The 22,988-nt window shown below is 42.0% G+C and overlaps 1 protein-coding gene across 1 annotated transcript in view; it reads right to left on the bottom strand.

Annotated features, from left to right (window-relative positions):
* cdh13 (cadherin 13, H-cadherin (heart)) overlaps positions 1-22,988 on the bottom strand; it is a 1,269,498-nt gene that overhangs the window by 598,907 nt on the left and 647,603 nt on the right. Inside the window, exon 6 of the mRNA XM_070898241.1 lies at positions 3,190-3,334. Within this exon, the coding sequence (XP_070754342.1) occupies positions 3,190-3,334 (145 nt within the window). The remainder of the gene's footprint in view (positions 1-3,189; positions 3,335-22,988) is intronic.

The raw sequence follows: 22,988 nt of genomic DNA, 5'->3' as shown, positions 1-22,988 counted from the left end.
TTGGGTTGTTGCTTGAGGCTCAGAAAAGCTCTGTGCTTGTGATCTATTAGTTCTTAGATCTCCTGATAATTTTCATCAAACCAGTCCTGGTGTTTTCTGGTTGAGTGACCAGTGACTCTTCACAGGTTATAGAGGCCTGGAGGGCAGACCAAGCGCTGTGGGCATTCAGCATCTCCGGATCATCAAGGCACGCCAGATTAGCTGTGAGGCGCTGGCTGTATAGGGCTCTCTTAGCTGGGTCTTTAAGTGCCCCGGCATTAACTTTTTTGCAACACTGTTTCTGCTGTCCCCTCTGCTTTGGGGCTATGTTAATGTCGATGATGGATCGGATTAGGCGGTGATCCGTCCAGCAGTCGTCAGCTCCTGTCATGGTGGTGATGGGTGATGCGCACATCCTTGCGATCCCTGGCTCGGATGATGACATAATCGAGCAGGTGCCAATGTTTGGAGCGAGGGTGTTGCCACGATGCCTTGTATTTGTCCCTCTGGTGGAATAGGGTGTTGGTGATGAGGAGTTCATGTTCTAGACATTTTATCAGGAGTAGGGTACCGCTGGAATTGGCTTTCCCTATCCCCTCTCTGCCAATCACGCCTCTCCAGAGGGCTGTGTCTTTGCCAACCCTGGCATTAAAGTCACCTAGGAGGATCAATTTGTCGCCCGTGGGGCAGGGATGTCTCGAGGTTGGAATAAAAACCATCTTTAGCCTCATCCATTGCATCGCGTGTTGGGGCGTACACACTGATGACTGTGGCGCATTGGTTCCGGGATAGGGTAAGAAGAAGAGTTAACCGCACAGGGGGAGTCTTTGAGGTGGTCGACCAGCTCATTTTTGCCGACTCCATGAAGATGGCATTCTTCCTCTGGTTTCCCTTTCCTAATGGCTGCTAGTTGCAGCTGGACACAGTCTTGTAGGGTAGTGCTGAGAAGTAGTGAAAAGTATGTGTGACTTTTTTCACCTTTCCTCAATGACAGCAAAGATTCAATACAGGTCAAACTTGTGGGCATACAGGACACATGTCCAAACTATTTGCCTTCATGGCTCATAATGCATAGGAATGAATCAGAAGGACTTCCTGCAGGTCATAAGTGAGATCTAGGACTAACCTGTGAAATGGAGTTGTGGCATAAAGGGTAGCCTTCTGCAGGGAGGGAGAGCTCTGGCCTGCACTGTCCCATCACTGAATATCCTGAAAGGGGGATTAGCATCATGGTGGGCAGACCACTTTGCAGATCACATCATACAAAGATCTTAATGAAGCAGTTGGTAATGAATAAGCCTAGTATGTGACATTGGACTTAGCAATGTCAAGGACATCAAGGGACCTTGCAGACACAAGCCGCCCTGTATAGGTCCTTCCACCACACAGAAAGCATCAAATAGACAATGAGGAAACTATAAGATAATAGACAATAGCTGCTGAATGAGTAACCTCAAGTTTGAGTATGAACATGCACTCATATACATATGGTTTGGTGCCTATTGTAATTCAATTATAGGGAGGCAAGCAGATGCTATTCAAGCTCGGCATCTCCAACTGATAGAACCACTGTTAAATGGGATGTAGAGTGTGTTAGTGATGTGGTCAGGAGGATGGTGGCAATATACTCGCACATCTTACGCTGAGTTGTGCTACTCAACATGCTCCTAACACCTGTTGTTCATATAGCAAAGGCTTAAACCTCCACTCAGCAATTGTCTGGCAATCAGCTACCAACTATCCTCCTTAGAGGGAGGAGGGATGGTAACAAGGATCTCCTTGAGTTCAAGGTGACTCAAAGACAACATGGTTGACAATGGAAGTATGGAACCAAGTCAATCTTCTTTGACAGACTCGATAATCCAGTATCTGAATCAGACAGCTCAGCGGTATTCTGACAAATGATCAACCACTCTGGTTCACTAATCTGGAGAGATGGACCTGTCACTTTACATGCAAAATGCTTCCATTCGGTTTTAAATGGTGCAAGATTTGAAAATGTTGGTGTTCAGAGGGACCCTTGTGTCCTTGTACACGAATCACTGAAAGTTAACAGGCAGGTACGGCAAGCAATTAAGAAAGCAAATGGTATTTTGGCCTTTATTACAAGAGGATTTGAGTATAAAAGTAAAGACATCTTACTGCAATTATATAGGGCCCTGGTGAGACTGCACCTGGAGTATTGTGTTCAGTTTTGACCTCCTGACCTAAGGAAAGATATACTTGCCATAGAGGGAGTGCAATGAAGGTTCACCAGACTGATTCCTGGGATGGGGGGGATTGTCCTATGAGGAGAGATTGAGTAGACTAGGCCTATAGTTTCTAGAGTTTAGAAGAATGAGAGGTGATATTGAAAAATTCAAGATTCTTACAGGACTTGACAGGGTAGATGCAGGGAAGATGTTTCCTCTGGCTGGGGAGTCCAGAACCAGGGCTCGGCCATTTAGGACTGAGATGAGCAGAATCTTCTTCCCTCAGAGGGTGGTAAATCTTTGTAATCTCTACCTTAGAGGGCTGTGGAGGCTCAAGTCTTTGAGTATATTCAAGTCAGGGATCGATAGATTTTTGGATATTAAGGGAATCAAGGGATATGGGGATAGGGCAGGAAAGTGGAGTTGAGGTAGATAATCAGCCATGATCTCATTGAATGGGGCCGAATGGCCTATTCCTGCTCCTAATTCTTATGTTGTTATATTCCAGATTGGCCTACAAGTATCTGAATAGATAGTTGGAGGGCGGGGGAATTCTTGACTGGACAAGCAGCACAAAGCTTGCCAGTGCTCTGTACTGGTAACCTGTGTGGCTTTAGCAGACCCCTGTAAGACCAAAAATATAAGGCTCAATGGAACTTTGGCCAAGGCCTGGGAGCAGTTTGCCGGTTTGCTCTCAACAGCAGAATGCCGGTGACCAAAGGCGATTTGACAATAAATAATAATACATCTTAGTAGTAAACAACAGAATTATAATTCATTGATTATTCCAGTATTATTAAAGTCTTAACATTGGAGCCAGACATAATGACTCATTTTATAGTGTCCCACTGAAAAAAAATCCTTCTCAGAACCAGGAGAAAGAACAGGCTAAGATATATTTTAACTAAAATATTCTGCTAAGACTCACAATGACTGTATCATTCCTTAATGACTCTAGACATCTCGTAAATTTGTTGGTGGGAAACAGTTTCTAACTACAGGTATAGATTTAACTCACCAGTTGCAGATCCTTCCAGAACATGGCCCACATACGGTCCTTCCCTGAAGAGAGGTTTATTATCATTCTGATCGATAATCGTGATATACAGGGTGGCTGCTCCTTCGAGGAATTTCCCATTGAGATCGGTGATTTCAACTTGCAGCTATTTGAAGGAGAGATGGATTGAGTGGGTTGAATTATTTCAGTGATAGAGCATGTGCCAAAAATCTTCCACATCAGCAATTTCCATTCAACAAGCCTCAGGCTGGGTTAGTTTCTGAGGAATTCCACCAGAAATAGGTAACAATCTAAATGTTTTAGTTCACAGAAAATCAATTCACATTTAGATCCCACTTAACCTGTTTGCAATTGGCTGCAAAAATATGCTGAAAAAATACTATGTAGAAATAGAATGGAGATTTATTTGCAGATTGCATATAAGTTCATTTTCTCTTGGCAATGGAGGACCATTGAATTGAAAAGCCGATAATATTGATAGAGTCATAGCATCTTACAGGAGAGAAGGTGGCCATCTGGCTCATCGTCTACTTTGACAGCTCTTTGAAAGAGGTGTTCAATTAATCCCACCCCACCCTCTGCTTTTTTCCATAGGCTTGAAATTTCTTTCTTTTCAAATATATATTCAATTCACTTTTGAAAGTTATTGAATCTTCTGACAGCATCCTTTCAGGCAGAGGTAAGGCTAGGTTTTATGGTGGTGATGTGAGCAGATGAACACTGGACACATTCACATAACACTTACCTATTCACTATTGTAACAGACACATTAACCCACATCAATACCTCTGTTAAAAGAGCAGACAGAGGAATGCCATACGAACATATTAAGTCTTCGTCCACTAATTTTGCCAACAATAATTTCCAAACTCTACAGTATAGTGTCGTGTTTCTGAACCTTGTGAATGGCCAGTTGGACCACTGTTTTTTCTCTGGTGCTGTAAACCTGCATGTAATGTTGGCTCAGTTGATGGCATTGTAGCCTCTCACTCAGAGGTTTGTAGGATCAAGCCTCAGTCCACAATGTCAGAACATAACTTTCACTGACATTCAAGTACTGAAGGAGTGCTGCGTTGTCAGAGGTGCTGGCCTTCACATCAGATGCTAAACTGAGGCCCTGTACATTTTGGTGGATGGTAAGAAATCTCGTGACACTATTTGAAGAACAGCAAGGGATTCTCCTAGTGAAGTGACTTAGGTTCCTTCCTCAACCAACATCACCACTAAAGATTAAGGGACAGAAAATTGTCTGAGCTGATTAATGGGCTCGGACTCGATGTGGCACAGGTAGCACTTGCCCCAATCGGTTTATCGCGGGGTGCTGGCACCTATCGCACCTCCAAAGCAGGTGTAGAATGTCGTGCTGCTTGCCTTGTCAGCAGTGGCCCACAGCTGAGTTCTGGGAGAAGGTTTGGACAACGGGGTGGGGTGGGGAGTGTCGCTTGCGATGACGGTGGACTCAGGGGGCACTTCTGCTGGTCCTGGCTCCACAGGAAGCATTTTTTTAATACTTCAATTTTTTTTAAACTTTCCTTTCCTTGGTAGTCACAGGGGCCGCTGAAGAATTCTGAGCGGGGTAGGCTTGGCACCTGGCCTGCTCTTTATAAACAAATTGTCCAGAGGTGTCCTTCAACAGGCATTGGGCCTCTAATTAACATATGCAATGGGCCTAACACCTGCTTTAGGCAGTGCCCGGGGCACTTAAAAAAAAATGGGCCCAACGAATTCAGCAGTGGCCCAAATGCTCAAGCAGCTTCGATGTAAGATGTCCCATTATTACATTTTTCAGCGTTGCACCTGCTTTATGCACAAAAATCAGATGCAAACACACCATAGTTTACTCCTGTTTTCTTTCATTTAATTTGCTGTTCATGGAACCTTGCTGTAAAAAGACTTGCATCAATATGGCGCCTTTCATGACCACCGGACATCTCAAAGCGCTTTACAGCCAATTAAATACTTTTTGGAATGTAGTCACTGTTGTATTGTGGGAAACACAGCAGCCAACTTGCGCACAGCAAACTCGCACAAATAGCAATGTGATAATGACCAGATAATCTGGTTTTTTTGTTACGCTAAATATTGGGGACACCGGTGATAAGTCCCCTGCTCTTCTTCAAAATAGTGCTGTGGGATCTTTTACATCCATCTGAGAGAACAGACGGGGCCTCAGTTTAATGTCTCATCCGAAAGACGGCATCTCCCTCAGCACATAGAAGCATAGAAACATAGAAAATAGGTGCAGGAGTAGGCCATTCGGCCCTTCTAGCCTGCACCGCCATTCAATGAGTTCATGGCTGAACATGCAACTTCAGTACCCCCTTCCTGCTTTCTCGCCATACCCCTTGATCCCCCGAGTAGTAAGGACTTCATCTAACTCCCTTTTGAATATATTTAGTGAATTGGCCTCAACAACTTTCTGTGGTAGAGAATTCCACAGGTTCACCACTCTCTGGGTGAAGAAGTTTCTTCTCATCTCGGTCCTAAATGGCTTACCCCTTATCCTTAGACTGTGACCCCTGGTTCTGGACTTCCCCAACATTGGGAACATTCTTCCTGCATCTAACCTGTTGAAACCCGTCAGAATTTTAAACGTTTCTATGAGGTCTCCTCTCATTCTTCTGAACTCCAGTGAATACAAGCCCAGTTGATCCAGTCTTTCTTGATAGGTCAGTCCCACCATCCCGGGAATCAGTCTGGTGAACCTTCGCTGCACTCCCTCAATAGCAAGAATGTCCTTCCTCAAGTTAGGAGACCAAAACTGTACACAATACTCCAGGTGTGGCCTCACCAAGGCCCTGTACAACTGTAGCAACACCTCCCTGCCCCTGTACTCAAATCCCCTTGCTATGAAGACCAACATGCCATTTGCTTTCTTAACCGCCTACTGTACCTGCATACCAACCTTCAGTGACTGATGTACCATGACACCCAGATCTCGTTGCACCTCCCCTTTTCCTAATCTGTCACCATTCAGATAATAGTCTGTCTCTCTGTTTTTACCACCAAAGTGGATAACCTCGCATTTATCCACATTATACTTCATCTGCCATGCATTTGCCCACTCACCTAACCTATCCAAGTCACTCTGCAACCTCATAGCATCCTCCTCGCAGCTTACACTGCCACCCAACTTAGTGTCATCCGCAAATTTGGAGATACTACATTTAATCCCCTCGTCTAAATCATTAATGTACAGTGTAAACAGCTGCGGCCCCAGCACAGAACCTTGCGGTACCCCACTAGTCACTGCCTGCCATTCTGAAAAGTACCCATTTACTCCTACTCTTTGCTTCCTGTCTGACAACCAGTTCTCAATCCACGTCAGCACACTACCCCCAATCCCATGTGCTTTAACTTTGCACATGAATCTCTTGTGTGGGACCTTGTCGAAAGCCTTCTGAAAGTCCAACTATACCACATCAACTGGTTCTCCCTTGTCCACTCTACTGGAAACATCCTCAAAAAATTCCAGAAGATTTGTCAAGCATGATTTCCCTTTCATAAATCCATGCTGACTTGAACCTATCATGTCACCTCTTTCCAAATGCGCTGCTATGACATCCTTAATAATTGATTCCATCATTTTACCCACTACTGAAGTCAGGCTGACTGGTCTATAATTCCCTGTTTTCTCTCTCCCTCCTTTTCTAAATGCACTGGAGTGTCAACCTAGATTTATGTGCTCAAGTTCCTAGAGTGGGTCTTGAGCACAAACTTTCTGACTCAGAGGCGAGTGTGTTGCCCACTGAGCCACAGCTGATACTTGCATAATTGCCTGCCATATCTGCTTATATAAAGCTGTGGTTATACTGGAAAACTAAATAAGTGGTTATGAAGCATTTAGAAATGTCCTCAGGACATCGTAAAAGTATGACATAAAGTCGAGCTAGAGTGGAAAATCAAGTCCAAAGCTCCGACTGGATGTGTTGAACAGAAAAAGATGGCCCTGTTCTATCAACTAAAGCCATCACAGGTCATTAAATATGAATTTATGACATCATAAATTTTATTTATTTTGTCCATAAGAATATTTTTGCAGGAGCATTCTATGATATTTCTGTTCCTTTACTTTTAAGAACTATTCATTGAATCCTTAAAGCAACTAATTTTCTGATATGAGGCATAGAACGTTTGAAAGCCACAAAGAATATTGAGTACTCAAAGGTTAGAATTACAATATTATTTTTTAGAAACTGCATAAACCATTATTTTTATTTTCAAGATAGAAAAGGATCTTCTCTGCAAAGAACTCACTCTCTAAGCTGTCGGATATAATTTGCTTTGACATTTCCAGCATGATAGATCATGCTAATCATTGCTAAATATTTGGAACAGCCTTCTTTTTGGAGTTTAAAAAACGACTGCTTATACAGTAACTTTCTATCAATACGAATTTGAGGAACTTTGTTGCAATGTTAATGCAAAAATCATACAATAATGACCTCAAAGATATGCATTTATCTGTATCACAGCAGGAACTACGAATCAACGATGAAAATTGCTCAAATGAGCCTGCTCTGTTCACATATATGCGCAGACCTATTGGCCGAGATTTTCTGGCCGCCTCCTGCCAGCAGACTGGAGGTGAATGGGGCTGGAAGAGTGTTCAGAGAAGTATTCCACTGTGTGCCTGCCATCACCCCTCTCCCCCCATTTCCTGGAGAGAGCAGTTCGACCAGTGCAAAAAGCACCTGTTCTAGTGTGGGCGCATATTTAAATGAAGGGAAATACAGTCAATGTCACACCGTTTTCACAGTTAGAACATTAGTTGTAAGGCCAGATGTCCTGTGTTGGCAGAGGTGCTCTCCCTCAGAATTGTCTTTTCTATGAAGCAGAGGCAATGGTTCTCAGCGTGTGACCATGTACAGACCCCCAGGAGGGGGGAGGGGACATAATTTTTTTTCAAAAATGGAAGTTTTCCAGGCTGCGCCCTTCAGCGGGCAGGCCTCAGTGTGTCGCAGCAATTCATGGTGATTCCCCAGTGGAAGCCCACTAATGATCCCTGGAAAAGCAGCCATGTGGCAGGTGGAAGTCTTGGCCTGCTGGAGATGAGCCCCCAAACAGAATAATCTAGGTTTCAGAACTTAGAGTATAGAACCAATTTTCTAAATGACACTGCCTCAAACTTTCTTCTACCCTGATAAGAACATAAGAAATAGGAGCAGGAGTAGGCCATACGGCCCCTCGAGCCTGCTCCGCCATTCAACCAGATCATGGCTGCTCTGATCATGGACTCAGCTCCACTTCTCTGCCCGCTCCCCATAACCCCTATACCCCTTATCATTTAAGAAACTGTCTATTTCTGTCTTAAATTTATTCAATGTCCCAGCTTCTACAGCTCTCTGAGGCAGCGAATTCCACAGATTTACAACCCTCTGAGAGAAGAAATTTCTCCTCATCTTTGTTTTAAATGGGCGGCCCCTCATCCTAAGATCATGCCCTCTAGTTCTAGTCTCCCCCATCAGTGGAAACATCCTCTCTGCATCCACCTTGTCAAGCCCCCTCATAATCTTATATGTTTCGATAAGATCACCAACCTACTAAACCTTTCCTCATAAGTCAACCCCCTCATCTCCTAATCAACCTGGTGAACCTTCTCTGAACTGCCTCCAAAGCAGTTTCTCCTTTCGTAAATATGGAAACCAAAATTGCATGCAGTATTCCAGGTGCGACCTCACCAATACCCTGTACAACTGTAGCAAGACTTCCCTGCTTTTATACTCTATCCCCTTTGCAATAAAGGCCAAGATTCCATTGGCCTTCCTGATCATTTGCTGTACCTGCATACTATCCTTTTGTGTTTCATGCACCAGGACCCCCAGGTCCCACTGTACTGCAGCACTTTGCAATCTTTCTCCATTTAAATAATAACTTGCTCTTTGATTTTTTTTTCTGCCAAAGTGCATGACTTCACACTTTCCATACTCCATCTGCAAAATGTTTGCCCACTCACTTAGTCTGTCTATGTCCTTTTGCAGATTTTGTGTGTCCTCCTCACACATTGCTTTTCCTCCCATCTTTGTATCGTGAGCAAACTTGGCTACGTTACACTCAGTCCCTTCTTCCAAGTCGTTAATATAGATTGTAAATAATTGGGGTCCCCGCACTGATCCCTGTGGCACCCCACTAATTATTTGGTTGCCAACCAGAGAATGAACCATTTATCCCGACTCTCTATTTTCTGTTAGTTAGCCAATCTTCTATCCATACTAATATATGACCCCCAACCCTGTGAACTTTTATCTTGTGCAGTAACCTTTTATGCGGCACCTTGTCAAATACACTACATCCACTGGTTCCCCTTTATGCACCCTGTTCATTACATCCTCCTGCTGCTCCATTCTTGGCCTCACTGTTTCCTCTAATCTGAAATGGAAGTTCTATGTCAATTCCATTGATAAATCTGTCTGCAAGAAATTTGGCATTATCTTTCCTGCCAGTACATTTATTTTCCTCCGGACAACTCTGAGCTCTTAGTAAAGCTGACATTTGTCAAAAACTGCTTCCATATCTGGGGAAGTTCTCTCTCGCTTCTGGCAATGCAAAAATAAGCATAAATAATCCTTCCCTCAATATAATTTCGAGTTGGATTTTTTTCTGGCTGCAACGGCGATCACCTCTTACAGAAGGTAGGAGCTGCAGGGAATTTAAGGCCAGCGTGATCTCCTGGACTAGTTTCGATTGCCTAGATGGATTAGAGAGGAATTTCACAGATTTTTTCCCCAAATTGGCCTGGGTTTTTTTTCTGTTTTTTTGCCTCTCCCAGGAGATCACATGGTTTTGGGTGGGTGGCGTGTATATGTTGTGATACACAAGGTATCGCAATTGTGTGGGACAGGCTCAAAGGACCAGATGGTCTTTACCTGTCTGTCATTATTCGTATGTTTGTATGTCATTATTAAACTATCTTCTGTTCCACCATAGATCTTGCTGTAAAATAAAAGGGATCATGTCTTTATCAAAATAGTGCAAAAAGCAATGTTAAATGAATGAGATTGCCACTAACTCCAGAAAGAGGAGCACAGGCTCAAGCTAGAAGATGGAAACATGCACAGATAGTTTAGTTTCCACTGCATTGTGTAGAGGCTACTAAGTATGTGGAATGAATTAGCCAGGGAGGCAAAAAGGCAGATACCATGGAAAAATTAAATAAAGTATTGGATCGATATTTAAGAGAATAGGCTTGAGAAAGATAATTTTTTGTGCCGGGCCAGATGACTGTATATTATTTTCTAATCTTGTACTTTCCTATTTTTCAACATGTTAAGTGAGCACATGCGAATATAGAACACAGTCATTTCTAGGCAAGCAACTTTATTTATAATTAAATAATAATAATATCAAGCACAAAAACTAAAATACAATATATATATATAAACATGGGAAGCCCAAAAATTCATGGCAGTTCTGGGCCACTCCCGCTGTAAATTTGGGAAGAGTCCACTGGAATGACGGGAAATAAGGCCGGGACAACGACTCGCATTTATATAATGCCTTTATCGTGGAAAACAAATTTTAAAGACCAGAAAGAAAAAAAGAACGACTTGCATTTATATGCGCCTTTCACGACCACCGGACGTCTGAAAGCGCTTTTACAGCCAAATAAGTATTTTTTTAAGTGTTATCACTGTTGTGACCAGGTACCAAAAGGGTCAATTACCCTTTGTAAGCATAAATTCAGGTTCAGATTTCTCTGTTTTATTGGCACTACTACTGTATTTCTTTTGTGAACTTTCCTTACTTGTCCTTTCTAAACTTTAACATATCACTCTACGTGCCCTCCCACCTCCCTGAATCATCATTATGTTGAAATCAAGCTCCAACACACCATCTCCTTTTCCACAGTATTAGATTATTTATTTCTACTGGAAGTAAGTAGTTTTAAAATTAATTTCCAAATGGCAAGTTGAGCGTAGTTTTCAATAAAATTGAGCAAATATTCATTCATTTTAAAAACAACAATGCTCATGCTCATTGTACACTCCAAAATACTTGAAAATGCTGCAAATAAAGTGTCAAAAATGAACTTTTTCTATGGGGGGGGGGGCAGCGGGGGCATGTACCTGAAGTTTTTAATGCGGTTTGGCCTTTTTTCCTTCAATACCAGTGAAGCAGTGTTGGGTGCACTTACACAAGTCCATGTCCCACAGCACTTTCAATGTTTGAATTGAAGCATTTTTGAGGTGAGACAGCTTTTTGAAGCTGTTGGGAAGCTTTTACTAATTCATAGGTTGGTGTATATGCCACAATAAAATATATAAATGCAACTTTGATTTAAAACAGTGGAAGATCAACACAACCACATCTTCCTCATCAGAATTTCAGTAGTTCTTCGTTGGTCAGAGATCTGTTAGCGTTACCAGAGATTTAACGTGAATTCTACTTTAGCTTGACTAACAAGTGATAGTGTGTGTATATTGGCACGAAAACTGCGGTCTGCGGCATAGCTCAAGAGTACAACGTGTACCTGTGAAAAGAATACGCACTTATCTGACCGGGGTGCTTCTTTCTAAACTTTCTCTCTTATGCTGCATGATGGAGGGCAGCATAATGGTCCATGGATCTTAGGGGCACAGCCTGTGCGGAATGTACCTGGGATCACATGGGCCTGGCCCTCCAATCAGGAAACAGAATTAGATTTTACATCATTTCAGAAGGGAATTCTGTAATCAGATTTAATGGAATCCTGTAATCTGATTTAATTACAATTACTTTACAGGTTTGGAATTTAATTCCTAATTAGCCTCATTCCACCAACTTCACTACATCTTAGTTCTGTTAGTAAAAGTTTAATTGTGCTGATAATAATGATCTACATCATTAAAACGCCAATCTTTGCAGAACCAGGAAAAACTCATGTGATACAATTAAACTATATGATTTCCAAGATGAAAATAGTTAAAACATGCCCAAGGTATTCCCTTACGCTGTGCCTGTTTGCATCAACCGTAAAATTTTCATACACAATTGTTGGGCAGTTGGTGGTAAAATAGCCCAACTCTGCGCCAGCAATAGTTTTTTCTCTGGCCGTGTGGATGATCTGTCAACATACGTTGACAGATTGGAAGTTCAGGATTTAGCACATGAGGGCCATTTCAAAGGGGGTATGACGGCATAGTCTCAGTACACTGTCACAGCCACCGCAAATTCTGACCCATTATATTTACAAACTGCCTCTTAAGAAAATCACAACAGGTATTCTGTTTGAGTGAATATTACATGAGTGACATAAATCTAACATATTTACAGTTTGAGCTAGTTTTTTTTTTACAGTAGCAAGAGTATTTCAGACTGATACTAACTCATACCAAACACAAGAGGATTATTCTGATCATACACAAGCTGATTGCTTGAGGCATGCAATAATTTCATTTCAAAAATCAGGAGTGAAAAACCATGGGTAAGTTATGGTGCTTTTTTGTGAATTAAAGAAAATCAATAACAACATGTCAGCAGAGATATTTCTTTTTTACGTTGCTGGTCTCGTTGAGTCCCGCTAACAGAAGGGAGCAGTAAGTGATAATGCACTTGTATGTGAATCACTGCTTGTAATCTATTGCCATGAATAGTTACACTACAAGCAAAATACAATGATGCACTGATATTGGAATGACTTGCTGCATCTTGGATTGCATAATGCATTCCACTTTCTACCACTTGGGGCTAATCTAGCCTGGCATGATGGGTTTTGAGTTTGTTTTTACAATTTCAGCAAAAGAAAAGTTTTAAATTGACAATACCAGATCAACAAAGAAGTAAATTATTGGAAGGGTTAGGGGTAAAAAATTATTTTAGTCCATCTCTGCAGCCATGTGATTCAGTCTAACACATCCTTTTTATATTGAGATAAACTAGGCTAATCACAACTTTGGTTGCAAAATAACATTTCGGCTGAATGCAATATTCGAATGCAGCCCAACGTTAATGCAATCTTTGGCACAACACATACAGAATCTGCCACTGTTGGCACCATGCCTATGTTAATTGGATTGAAGATAAAATTGGTACACAACAAGCCCATTTTTGATCATGGCTTTTAATATTTCAGCTACTTTGTTTTTTTTTTCAAAATTAAAACAATTAGCCATTTCTATTTTGTAAGGAAATGAGACTTTTCTCTTAGACTTACTCGATACAGTCAGGTCTGGATGTTTCTCCACTACCTTACCCAAAATTAGGTAAATCATTCTAAGGCTAATAATGCATACCTGTACTTTATACCCATTGCATTCCTGATACCCAGGATAGAAACATAGAAACATAGAAAATAGGTGCAGGAGTAGGCCATTCGGCCCTTCTAGCCTGCACCGCCATTCAATGAGTTCATGACTGAACATGCAACTTCAGTACCCCATTCCTGCTTTCTCGCCATACCCCTTGATCCCCCTAGTAGTAAGGACTTCATCTAACTCCCTTTTGAATATATTTAGTGAATTGGCCTCAACAACTTTCTGTGGTAGAGAATTCCACAGGTTCACCACTCTCTGGGTGAAGAAGTTTCTCCTCATCTCGGTCCTAAATAGCTTACCCCTTATCCTTAGACTGTGACCCCTGGTTCTGGACTTCCCCAACATTGGGAACATTCTTCCTGCATCTAACCTGTCTAACCCCGTCAGAATTTTAAACGTTTCTATGAGGTCTCCTCTCATTCTTCTGAACTCCAGTGAATACAAGCCCAGTTGATCCAGTCTTTCTTGATAGGTCAGTTCCACCATCCCGGGAATCAGTCTGGTGAACCTTGGCTGCACTCCCTCAATAGCAAGAATGTCCTTCCTCAAGTTAGGAGACCAAAACTATACACAATACTCCAGGTGTGGCCTCACCAAGGCCCTGTACAACTGTAGCAACACCTCCCTGCCTCTGTACTCAAATCCCCTTGCTATGAAGGCCAACATGCAATTTGCTTTCTTAACCGCCTGCTGTACCTGCATGCCAACCTTCAATGACTGATGTACCATGACACCCAGGTCTCGTTGCACCTCCCCTTTTCCTAATCTGTCACCATTCAGATAATAGTCTGTCTCTCTGTTTTTACCACCAAAGTGGATAACCTCACATTTATCCACATTATACTTCATCTGCCATGCATTTGCCCACTCACCTAACCTATCCAAGTCACTCTGCAGCCTCATAGCATCCTCCTCGCAGCTCACACTGCCACCCAACTTAGTGTCATCCGCAAATTTGGAGATACTACATTTAATCCCCTCGTCTAAATCATTAATGTACAGTGTAAACAGCTGGGGCCCCAGCACAGAACCTTGCGGTACCCCACTAGTCACTGCCTGCCATTCTGAAAAGTACCCATTTACTCCTACTCTTTGCTTCCTGTCTGACAACCAGTTCTCAATCCACGTCAGCACACTACCCCCAATCCCATGTGCTTTAACTTTGCACATGAATCTCTTGTGTGGGACCTTGTCGAAAGCCTTCTGAAAGTCCAAATATACCACATCAACTGGCTCTCCCTTGTCCACTCTACTGGAAACATCCTCAAAAAATTCCAGAAGATTTGTCAGGCATGATTTCCCTTTCACAAATCCATGCTGACTTGAACCTATCATGTCACCTCGTTCCAAATGCGCTGCTATGACATCCTTAATAATTGATTCCATCATTTTACCCACTACTGAGGTCAGGCTGACCGGTCTATAATTCCCTGTTTTCTCTCTCCCTCCTTTTTTAAATGCACTGGAGTGTCAACCTAGATTTATGTGCTCAAGTTCCTAGAGTGGGTCTTGAGAACACAACTTTCTGACTCAGAGGCGAGTGTGTTGCCCACTGAGCCACAGCTGATACTTGCATAATTGCCTGCCATATCTGCTTATATAAAGCTGTGGTTATACTGGAAAACTAAATAAGTGGTTATGAAGCATTTAGAAATGTCCTCAGGACATCGTAAAAGTATGACATAAAGTCGAGCTAGAGTGGAAAATCAAGTCCAAAGATCCAACTGGATATGTTGAACAGAAAAAGATGGCTCTGTTCTAGCAACTAAAGCCATCACAGGGCATTAAATATGAATTTATGACATCATAAATTTTATTTATTTTGTCCATAAGAATATTTTTGCAGGAGCATTCTATGATATTTCTGTTCCTTTACTTTTAAGAACTATTCATTGAATCCTTAAAGCAACTAATTTTCTGATATGAGGCATAGAACGTTTGAAAGCCACAAAGAATATTGAGTACTCAAAGGTTAGAATTACAATATTATTTTTTAGAAACTGCATAAACCATTATTTTTATTTTCAAGATAGAAAAGAATCTTCTCTGCAAAGAACTCACTCTCTAAGCTGTCGGATATAATTTGCTTTGACATTTCCAGCATGATAGATCATGCTAATCATTGCTAAATATTTGGAACAGCCTTCTTTTTGGAGTTTAAAAAACGACTGCTTATACAGTAACTTTCTATCAATACGAATTTGAGGAACTTTGTTGCAATGTTAATGCAAAAATCATACAATAATGACCTCAAAGATATGCATTTATCTGTATCACAGCAGGAACTACGAATCAACGATGAAAATTGCTCAAATGAGCCTGCTCTGTTCACATATATGCGCAGACCTATTGGCCGAGATTTTCTGGCCGCCTCCTGCCAGCAGACTGGAGGTGAATGGGGCTGGAAGAGTGTTCAGAGAAGTATTCCACTGTGTGCCTGCCATCACCCCTCTCCCCCCATTTCCTGGAGAGAGCAGTTCGACCAGTGCAAAAAGCACCTGTTCTAGTGTGGGCGCATATTTAAATGAAGGGAAATACAGTCAATGTCACACCGTTTTCACAGTTAGAACATTAGTTGTAAGGCCAGATGTCCTGTGTTGGCAGAGGTGCTCTCCCTCAGAATTGTCTTTTCTATGAAGCAGAGGCAATGGTTCTCAGCGTGTGACCATGTACAGACCCCCAGGAGGGGGGAGGGGACATAATTTTTTTTCAAAAATGGAAGTTTTCCAGGCTGCGCCCTTCCGCGGGCAGGCCTCAGTGTGTCGCAGCAATTCATGGTGATTCCCCAGTGGAAGCCCACTAATGATCCCTGGAAAAGCAGCCATGTGGCAGGTGGAAGTCTTGGCCTGCTGGAGATGAGCCCCCAAACAGAATAATCTAGGTTTCAGAACTTAGAGTATAGAACCAATTTTCTAAATGACACTGCCTCAAACTTTCTTCTACCCTGATAAGAACATAAGAAATAGGAGCAGGAGTAGGCCATACGGCCCCTCGAGCCTGCTCCGCCATTCAACCAGATCATGGCTGCTCTGATCATGGACTCAGCTCCACTTCTCTGCCCGCTCCCCATAACCCCTATACCCCTTATCATTTAAGAAACTGTCTATTTCTGTCTTAAATTTATTCAATGTCCCAGCTTCTACAGCTCTCTGAGGCAGCGAATTCCACAGATTTACAACCCTCTGAGAGAAGAAATTTCTCCTCATCTTTGTTTTAAATGGGCGGCCCCTCATCCTAAGATCATGCCCTCTAGTTCTAGTCTCCCCCATCAGTGGAAACATCCTCTCTGCATCCACCTTGTCAAGCCCCCTCATAATCTTATATGTTTCGATAAGATCACCAACGTACTAAACCTTTCCTCATAAGTCAACCCCCTCATCTCCTAATCAACCTGGTGAACCTTCTCTGAACTGCCTCCAAAGCAGTTTCTCCTTTCGTAAATATGGAAACAAAAACTGCATGCAGTATTCCAGGTGCGGCCTCACCAATACCCTGTACAACTGTAGCAACACCTCCCTGCCCCTGTACTCAAATCCTCTCGCTATGAATGCCAACATGCCATTTGCTTTCTTAACCGCCTGCTGTACCTGCATGCCAACCTTCAATGACTGATGTACCATGACACCTCCCCTTTTCCTAATCTGTCACTATTCAGATAATAGTCTGTCTCTCTGTTTTTACCACCAAAGTGGATAACCTCACATAACCTCACATAATTAACTAGTCATTCCTTATGTTATTCAATATACAATCATTTATACAGTGTCTATCTTACCACGAAAAGATTGACGGGTCTAACGCCAGCTGATAACATTTAATTTTCCTTAGTCATGGACTGAATCTATGATTTACCATAAAATATGATGAGGTGACAATGTAAGCACCCAAATATATTAATTCTTTCATCAGCTGCCTGACTGTTACAGGAGCGTACTATTTGATTTCACCAAACTGCCAATTTATTGAACAATGTTTAACACAGAGTCATGAAAGAGTTGATTCCTAGACAGGCAGAGCTAGCAATCTCAAGAATATTTGAATATTATTGTGCATGCATATGCCATAGGTAATCATTGTGTACTCATTTTAATTTAAGTTGAATGTTAGGTGATGAATTTTAATCTAAAATTCCAATAAAAATAATAATTTGCAGCCATTAAATCAATTGCAGTTCCATTTCTATCTCTACATTTTTTACACTTTAAGGATTTTAATTATGTTTTGAGCCCTTGAGCCATCTCTAGTTCTTTTTACTGCGTCTAAAGTAAAAGTTGTATATAAAGTCATATGGGTAGTAATCATGAAAGAATTTCTTCCAAGGTCTATAATCTGCTTCTTAAAAGATATTTGTTATCATGTTAAGAAACCTTTATCTTTTTCAGATTTTACATGCAAGATTGAACTGTGATCATCAGAAGAAATATCAAATTCCTGCTACAACCAGAGAAATCAAGTCTTCATTAAACGCACTTTGACTGATCGAAGTTAGATATTATGGTATTCATTAGTCATTGTTAATAGCTCATGAGTAGGTGAGACAGACCCATCATTTCATTTTGAGCGCAATAGTTCTAATTTATCATTTAGTTTTCATTAGGATCTTTTAACTCTTGGGGCACTGCTGAAAGTTTAAATCATAATCAATTTAAACTAAAATATTGAATCAACAACAACAATAACATGTTTATTGTAGCGCCTTTAACATAGCAAAATGACCCAAGGTACTTCACAGGAGTATTGTAGACAAAACAATTTACACCGAGCCACATATAGAGAAATTAGGGCAGCTTGGTCACAGTGGTATGTTTTAAGGAGCATCTTGAAGGAGGAAAGAGAGATAGAGAGGTGGAGAGGTTTAGGCAGGGAGTTACAGAGCTAAGGGCCTAGGCAACAGGAGGCATGGCAACTAATGGTTGAGCGATTATAATCAGGGGTGCTCGAGAGGGCAGAATTAGAGGAGTGCAGACATCTCGGGGGTTTGTGCGGCTAGAGGAAATTAAAGAGATAGGAAGGTGCGCTGCCATGGAAGGATTTAAAAACAAGGATGAGAATTTTGAAATCGAGGCATTGCTTAAGCGGGAGCCAATATTGGACAGCGAGCACAGGGGTGATGGGTGAGCGGGACTTGGTGCGAGTTATGACACGGGATGCCGAGTTTTGGATCACTTCTTGTTTGCGTAGGGTAGAATGTGGGAGGCCAGCCAGGAGTGCAGCATCTTAAAAAACAATACTGTAATAACATTTCCAAGACTTTTACCTATGAATTCATTACATTTTTACTGTTATCTTTTTCTTTTCAAATTTCAAGTGCACAGGTAAAAAAAATGCAAATATCTTTTATTCAATTTCAATTAGTCAGTAATTGAAAAGTAAATGATTAAGTGAACATTTTGATTTTTTTTTCCCCTTCATATTTTTGCTTCTTCCGACCATGATGCACTCTGTGGGCTGGATTATCCGGTCATTTATACTCCAGGTTTCACCCCGGAGCAGTGTGAAAGGTGGCGTTCAGGTCTCCTGCGCCCCTTCGCGATCCTCCGGTCCATTTTTGAGCGCCGCCGGGAAGAGCTGTGCCGAGTATGCAACGCCTCGCGTTGCGACACTTGCAGGAGTTTGGACTTTTCCCTGACCCGTCTGTCCGGAAGCACGTCCGCAATGACCGCCTGGGAAACCAGAGTGGTCCAGCCATGCCGGCGGCCGTGAGGAAGGTAAAGTGCTCCAAAGGTAAGTGCGAGTGTTTGTTCTTTTCAATCTTTTAGTGATTTGTGGTGTGATGGCGTGGGCAATGTTTTGGGAATATTTTTGTGGGTTTTTAAGGTTCCCCCCTCCCCCAGGCCTCACTCAGAGCGCACATGGTTCGGCACTTTAGTTCGCGAGTTTCCCATTTTTGTGCCACAAAAAGTATACAATGCCTCCCTTTGCGCTGCGCCATGTGACGCAGGGCCTAGATGCCAAAACTTCCTTACCATAGTGCAGACTATTCCCGGCCGGTAACTTTCACACCCCGCCTCCATTTTTGCCCCGTAAATACCTATCCTCTGCACCATTATAATCTAGACACGTATAAAGTTATTAATTCTCACTCACTAGCCCGAGTCATTGATTCAAATAAATTATGTATTTTGGCATCGCCTTCAATTTGTAACAGAATGTTCACACTCTAAGGAACCATCAGTTCTTTTCAGCACAGCTTCTGTGAATTTCACTTTCAGTACAACATTGAGTGATGGTTTGCATGTGTTAGAGAATTTAGTCCTGTATGAATGTTTGCTGCGTAAATGAACTTATGACAGTTCACCCATTTTTCCCAAAGCAGAAAGCATCAACATGTTGCCCCTTGGGGACATTGACCGAAAACAAAGCGTCAGTTTCCACATGTACACTCACAACACCCACCACTTCCCTCGACCCCTCCACAGGCTCTAAATTGTCAGACTGCTTGTCCGACATCCAGTTCTGAATGAGAAGGAATGTTCTCCAATTGGGAAGATCGAAGCCATTGTTTTCAGTCCTTGCCACAAACTCCGTTCCCTAGCTACTGGCTCCATCCATCTCCCTAACATCTGTTTGACGCGATCGCAACCTTGGTGTCATATTTGACGCTGAAATTAGCTTCCGACCGCATATCCGCAGCATAACTAAGACCGCCTATTTCCACCTCCATAACATCGTCTGCCTCTGCCTTGCCTCAGCTCATGTGCTGCAGAAACCCTCATCCATGCGTTTGTTACCTCTAGACTTGACTATTCCAACACACTTCTGGCTGGCCTCCCACATTCCACCCTACGTAAACTAGAGGCGATCCGAAACTCATCTCCCCATGTCCTAACTCACAACAAGTCCTGTTCACCCATCACCCTTGTGCTCACTGACCTACAATGGCTCCCGGTTAAGCAACGCCTCGATTTCAAAATTATCATCCTTGCTTTCTAATCCCTCCATGGCCTTGTCCGCTCCCCATCTCTGTAATTTCCTCCAGCCCCACAACCCTGAGAGATAACTGCGCTCATTTAATTCTGCCCTCTTGAGCATCCCTGATTATAATCACTCAACCATTGGTGGCCGTGCCTTCTGTTGCATGGCCCTTAAGCTCCGGAATTTCCTGCCTAAATCTCTCTGCCTCTCTACCTCTCTTTCCTCCTTTAAGACACTCCTTAAAACCTACCTCTTTGATCAAGCTTTTGGTCACCCGCCCTAATTTCTTCTTATGTGGCTCGGTGTAAATTCTTTTGTCTATAGTACTCTTGTGAAGCACGTTGGGATGTTTGACTATGTTAAAGGCGCTATGTAAATACAAGTTGTATACAAGTTGTTGCTATTGTTGTTATAGGCAATGGAGTAGGCTAGTCAGCCCCTCGAGCCTGTACCACCACATTCAATGAGATCATGGATGATCCATATCTTAACGACATCCACCTGCCTTGGCTCCATATCCTTTCAAACCCTTATGTAGCAAAAACCTAGCGATCTCAGGTTTTAAATTATTAATTGAGTTACCATCTACTGCTTTTTCTGGGAGAGAGTTTCAAACTTATACCACCCTTTATGTGAAGAAATGTTTCCGAACTTCTCTCCTGACTGATCTGGCTCTGATTTTAAGGTGAAGTCCCCTTGTACTAGACTCACCCACCAGCAGAAAAAACATTCTCTGTATCTACCCTATCAATTCCTTTCAAAATCCTAAAAACCTCAATCAAATTACCCATTAACCTTCTATATTCTGGGAATACAAGCCTAGTTTATGTAATAAGAACATAAGAAATAGGAGCAGGAATAGGCCATACGGCCCCTCGAGCCTGCTCCACCATTTAATACGATCATGGCTAATCTGATCATGGACTCAGGTCCACTTCCCTGCCCGCTCCCCATAACCCCTTATTCCTTCATTGCTTAAGAAACTGTCTATTTCTGTCTTAAATTTATTCAATGTCCCAGCTTCCACAGCTCTCTGAGGCAGCGAATTCCACAGATTTACAACCCTCTAAGAAAAAATTTCTCCTCATCTCAGTTTTAAATGGGCGGCCTCTTGTTCTAAGATCATGCATTCTAGTTCTAGTCTCCCCCATCAGTGGAAACATCCTCTCTGCATCCACCTTGTCAAGCCCCCTCATAATCTTATGCGTTTCGATAAGATCACCTCTCATTCTTCTGAATTCCGATGAGTAGAGACCCAACCTACTCAACCTTTCCTCATAAGTCAACCCCTCATCAACGTAGTGAACCTTCTCTGAACTGCCTCCAAAGCAAGTATACCCTTTCGTAAATATGGAAACCAAAACTGCACGCAGTATTACAGGTGTGGCCTCACCAATACCCTGTATAACTGTAGCAAGACCTCCCTGCTTTTATACTCCATCCCCTTTGCAATAAAGGCCAAGATTCCGTTGGCCTTCCTGATTATTTGCTGTACCTGCATACTATCCTTTTGTGTTTCATGCATAAGTACCCCCAGGTCCTGCTGTATTGCAGCACTTTGCAATCTTTTTTCATTTAAATAATAACTTGCTCTTTGATTTTTTCTGCCAAAGTGCATGACCTCACATTTTCCAACTCTCCTCATAATCTAACCCTTGGAGCCCTGATAACATTCTAGTGAATCTGCGCTGCATTCCTTCCAAGGTCAATATATCCTTTCTAATGTGTCGAGATGAGGCTTTGTATTGCTGTAGCAATGTTTCCTCCCCTTTATATTCTTGCCCACTAGTTATAAAGACCAACATTCCATTAGTCTTTTTGATTATTTTTTATACCGAAGGACTACGTTTTAGTGATCTATGTACATGAACCCCTAAATCTCTTTGGACCTCCAATTTTCCTAGTTTTTCACCATTAAAAAATACTTGGATCTATCCTTTTTAAATCCAAAATGAATGACCTCACACTTATCCGCGTTGAAGTCCATCTGCTGTAGTTTTACCCACTCACTTAATTTATCAATGTGTCTTTGTAATTTTTATGCTTCCATCTACACTACTTATTATACCACAGATCTTTGTGTCATCAGTAAACTTGGATATATGCTCTCTATTGTGTTTTCTAAGACATTAATAAATATAGTGACTAGCTGAGGCCCCAGCACAGATCCTTGTGAGACACCACTGGTCACTTACTTCCAATTCAAGTACATACCCATTATCCCTATTCTCAGTCTTTGAGCACCTAACCAATCCCCTAACCAGGTCAATAATTGCCTTGAATTTCATGAATTTTAGTTTGAGCTGGCAGTCTCTTATGTGGAACCTTACTGAATGCCTTCTGGAAGTCCATATAAACTACATCCAGAGACAATTCCCTATACAATACATTAGTTACTTCCTCAAAAAAATTAATTAGGTTTGTTAGACATGATGTACCCTTTACAAGTCATGCTGGCTTTCTCTAATTAGCTCAAATTTCTCTAACTGCTCAGTCACTCTGTCCTTGATTATGGATTTGGCCAACTTCCCCACAAGAGATATTAGAAGAACAATATATAATTTCCTGGTTTTTCTCTTTCACCTTTCTTAAATAATGGAGGTACATTTGCAATTTTCCAATCTATAGGCATAATTCCTGAATCGAGAGTGC

This window comes from Pristiophorus japonicus, chromosome 13, assembly GCF_044704955.1.
Source record: "Pristiophorus japonicus isolate sPriJap1 chromosome 13, sPriJap1.hap1, whole genome shotgun sequence".
NCBI classification, from domain to species: Eukaryota; Metazoa; Chordata; class Chondrichthyes; family Pristiophoridae; genus Pristiophorus; species Pristiophorus japonicus.
This window is presented reverse-complemented; position numbering and strand designations above follow the sequence as displayed.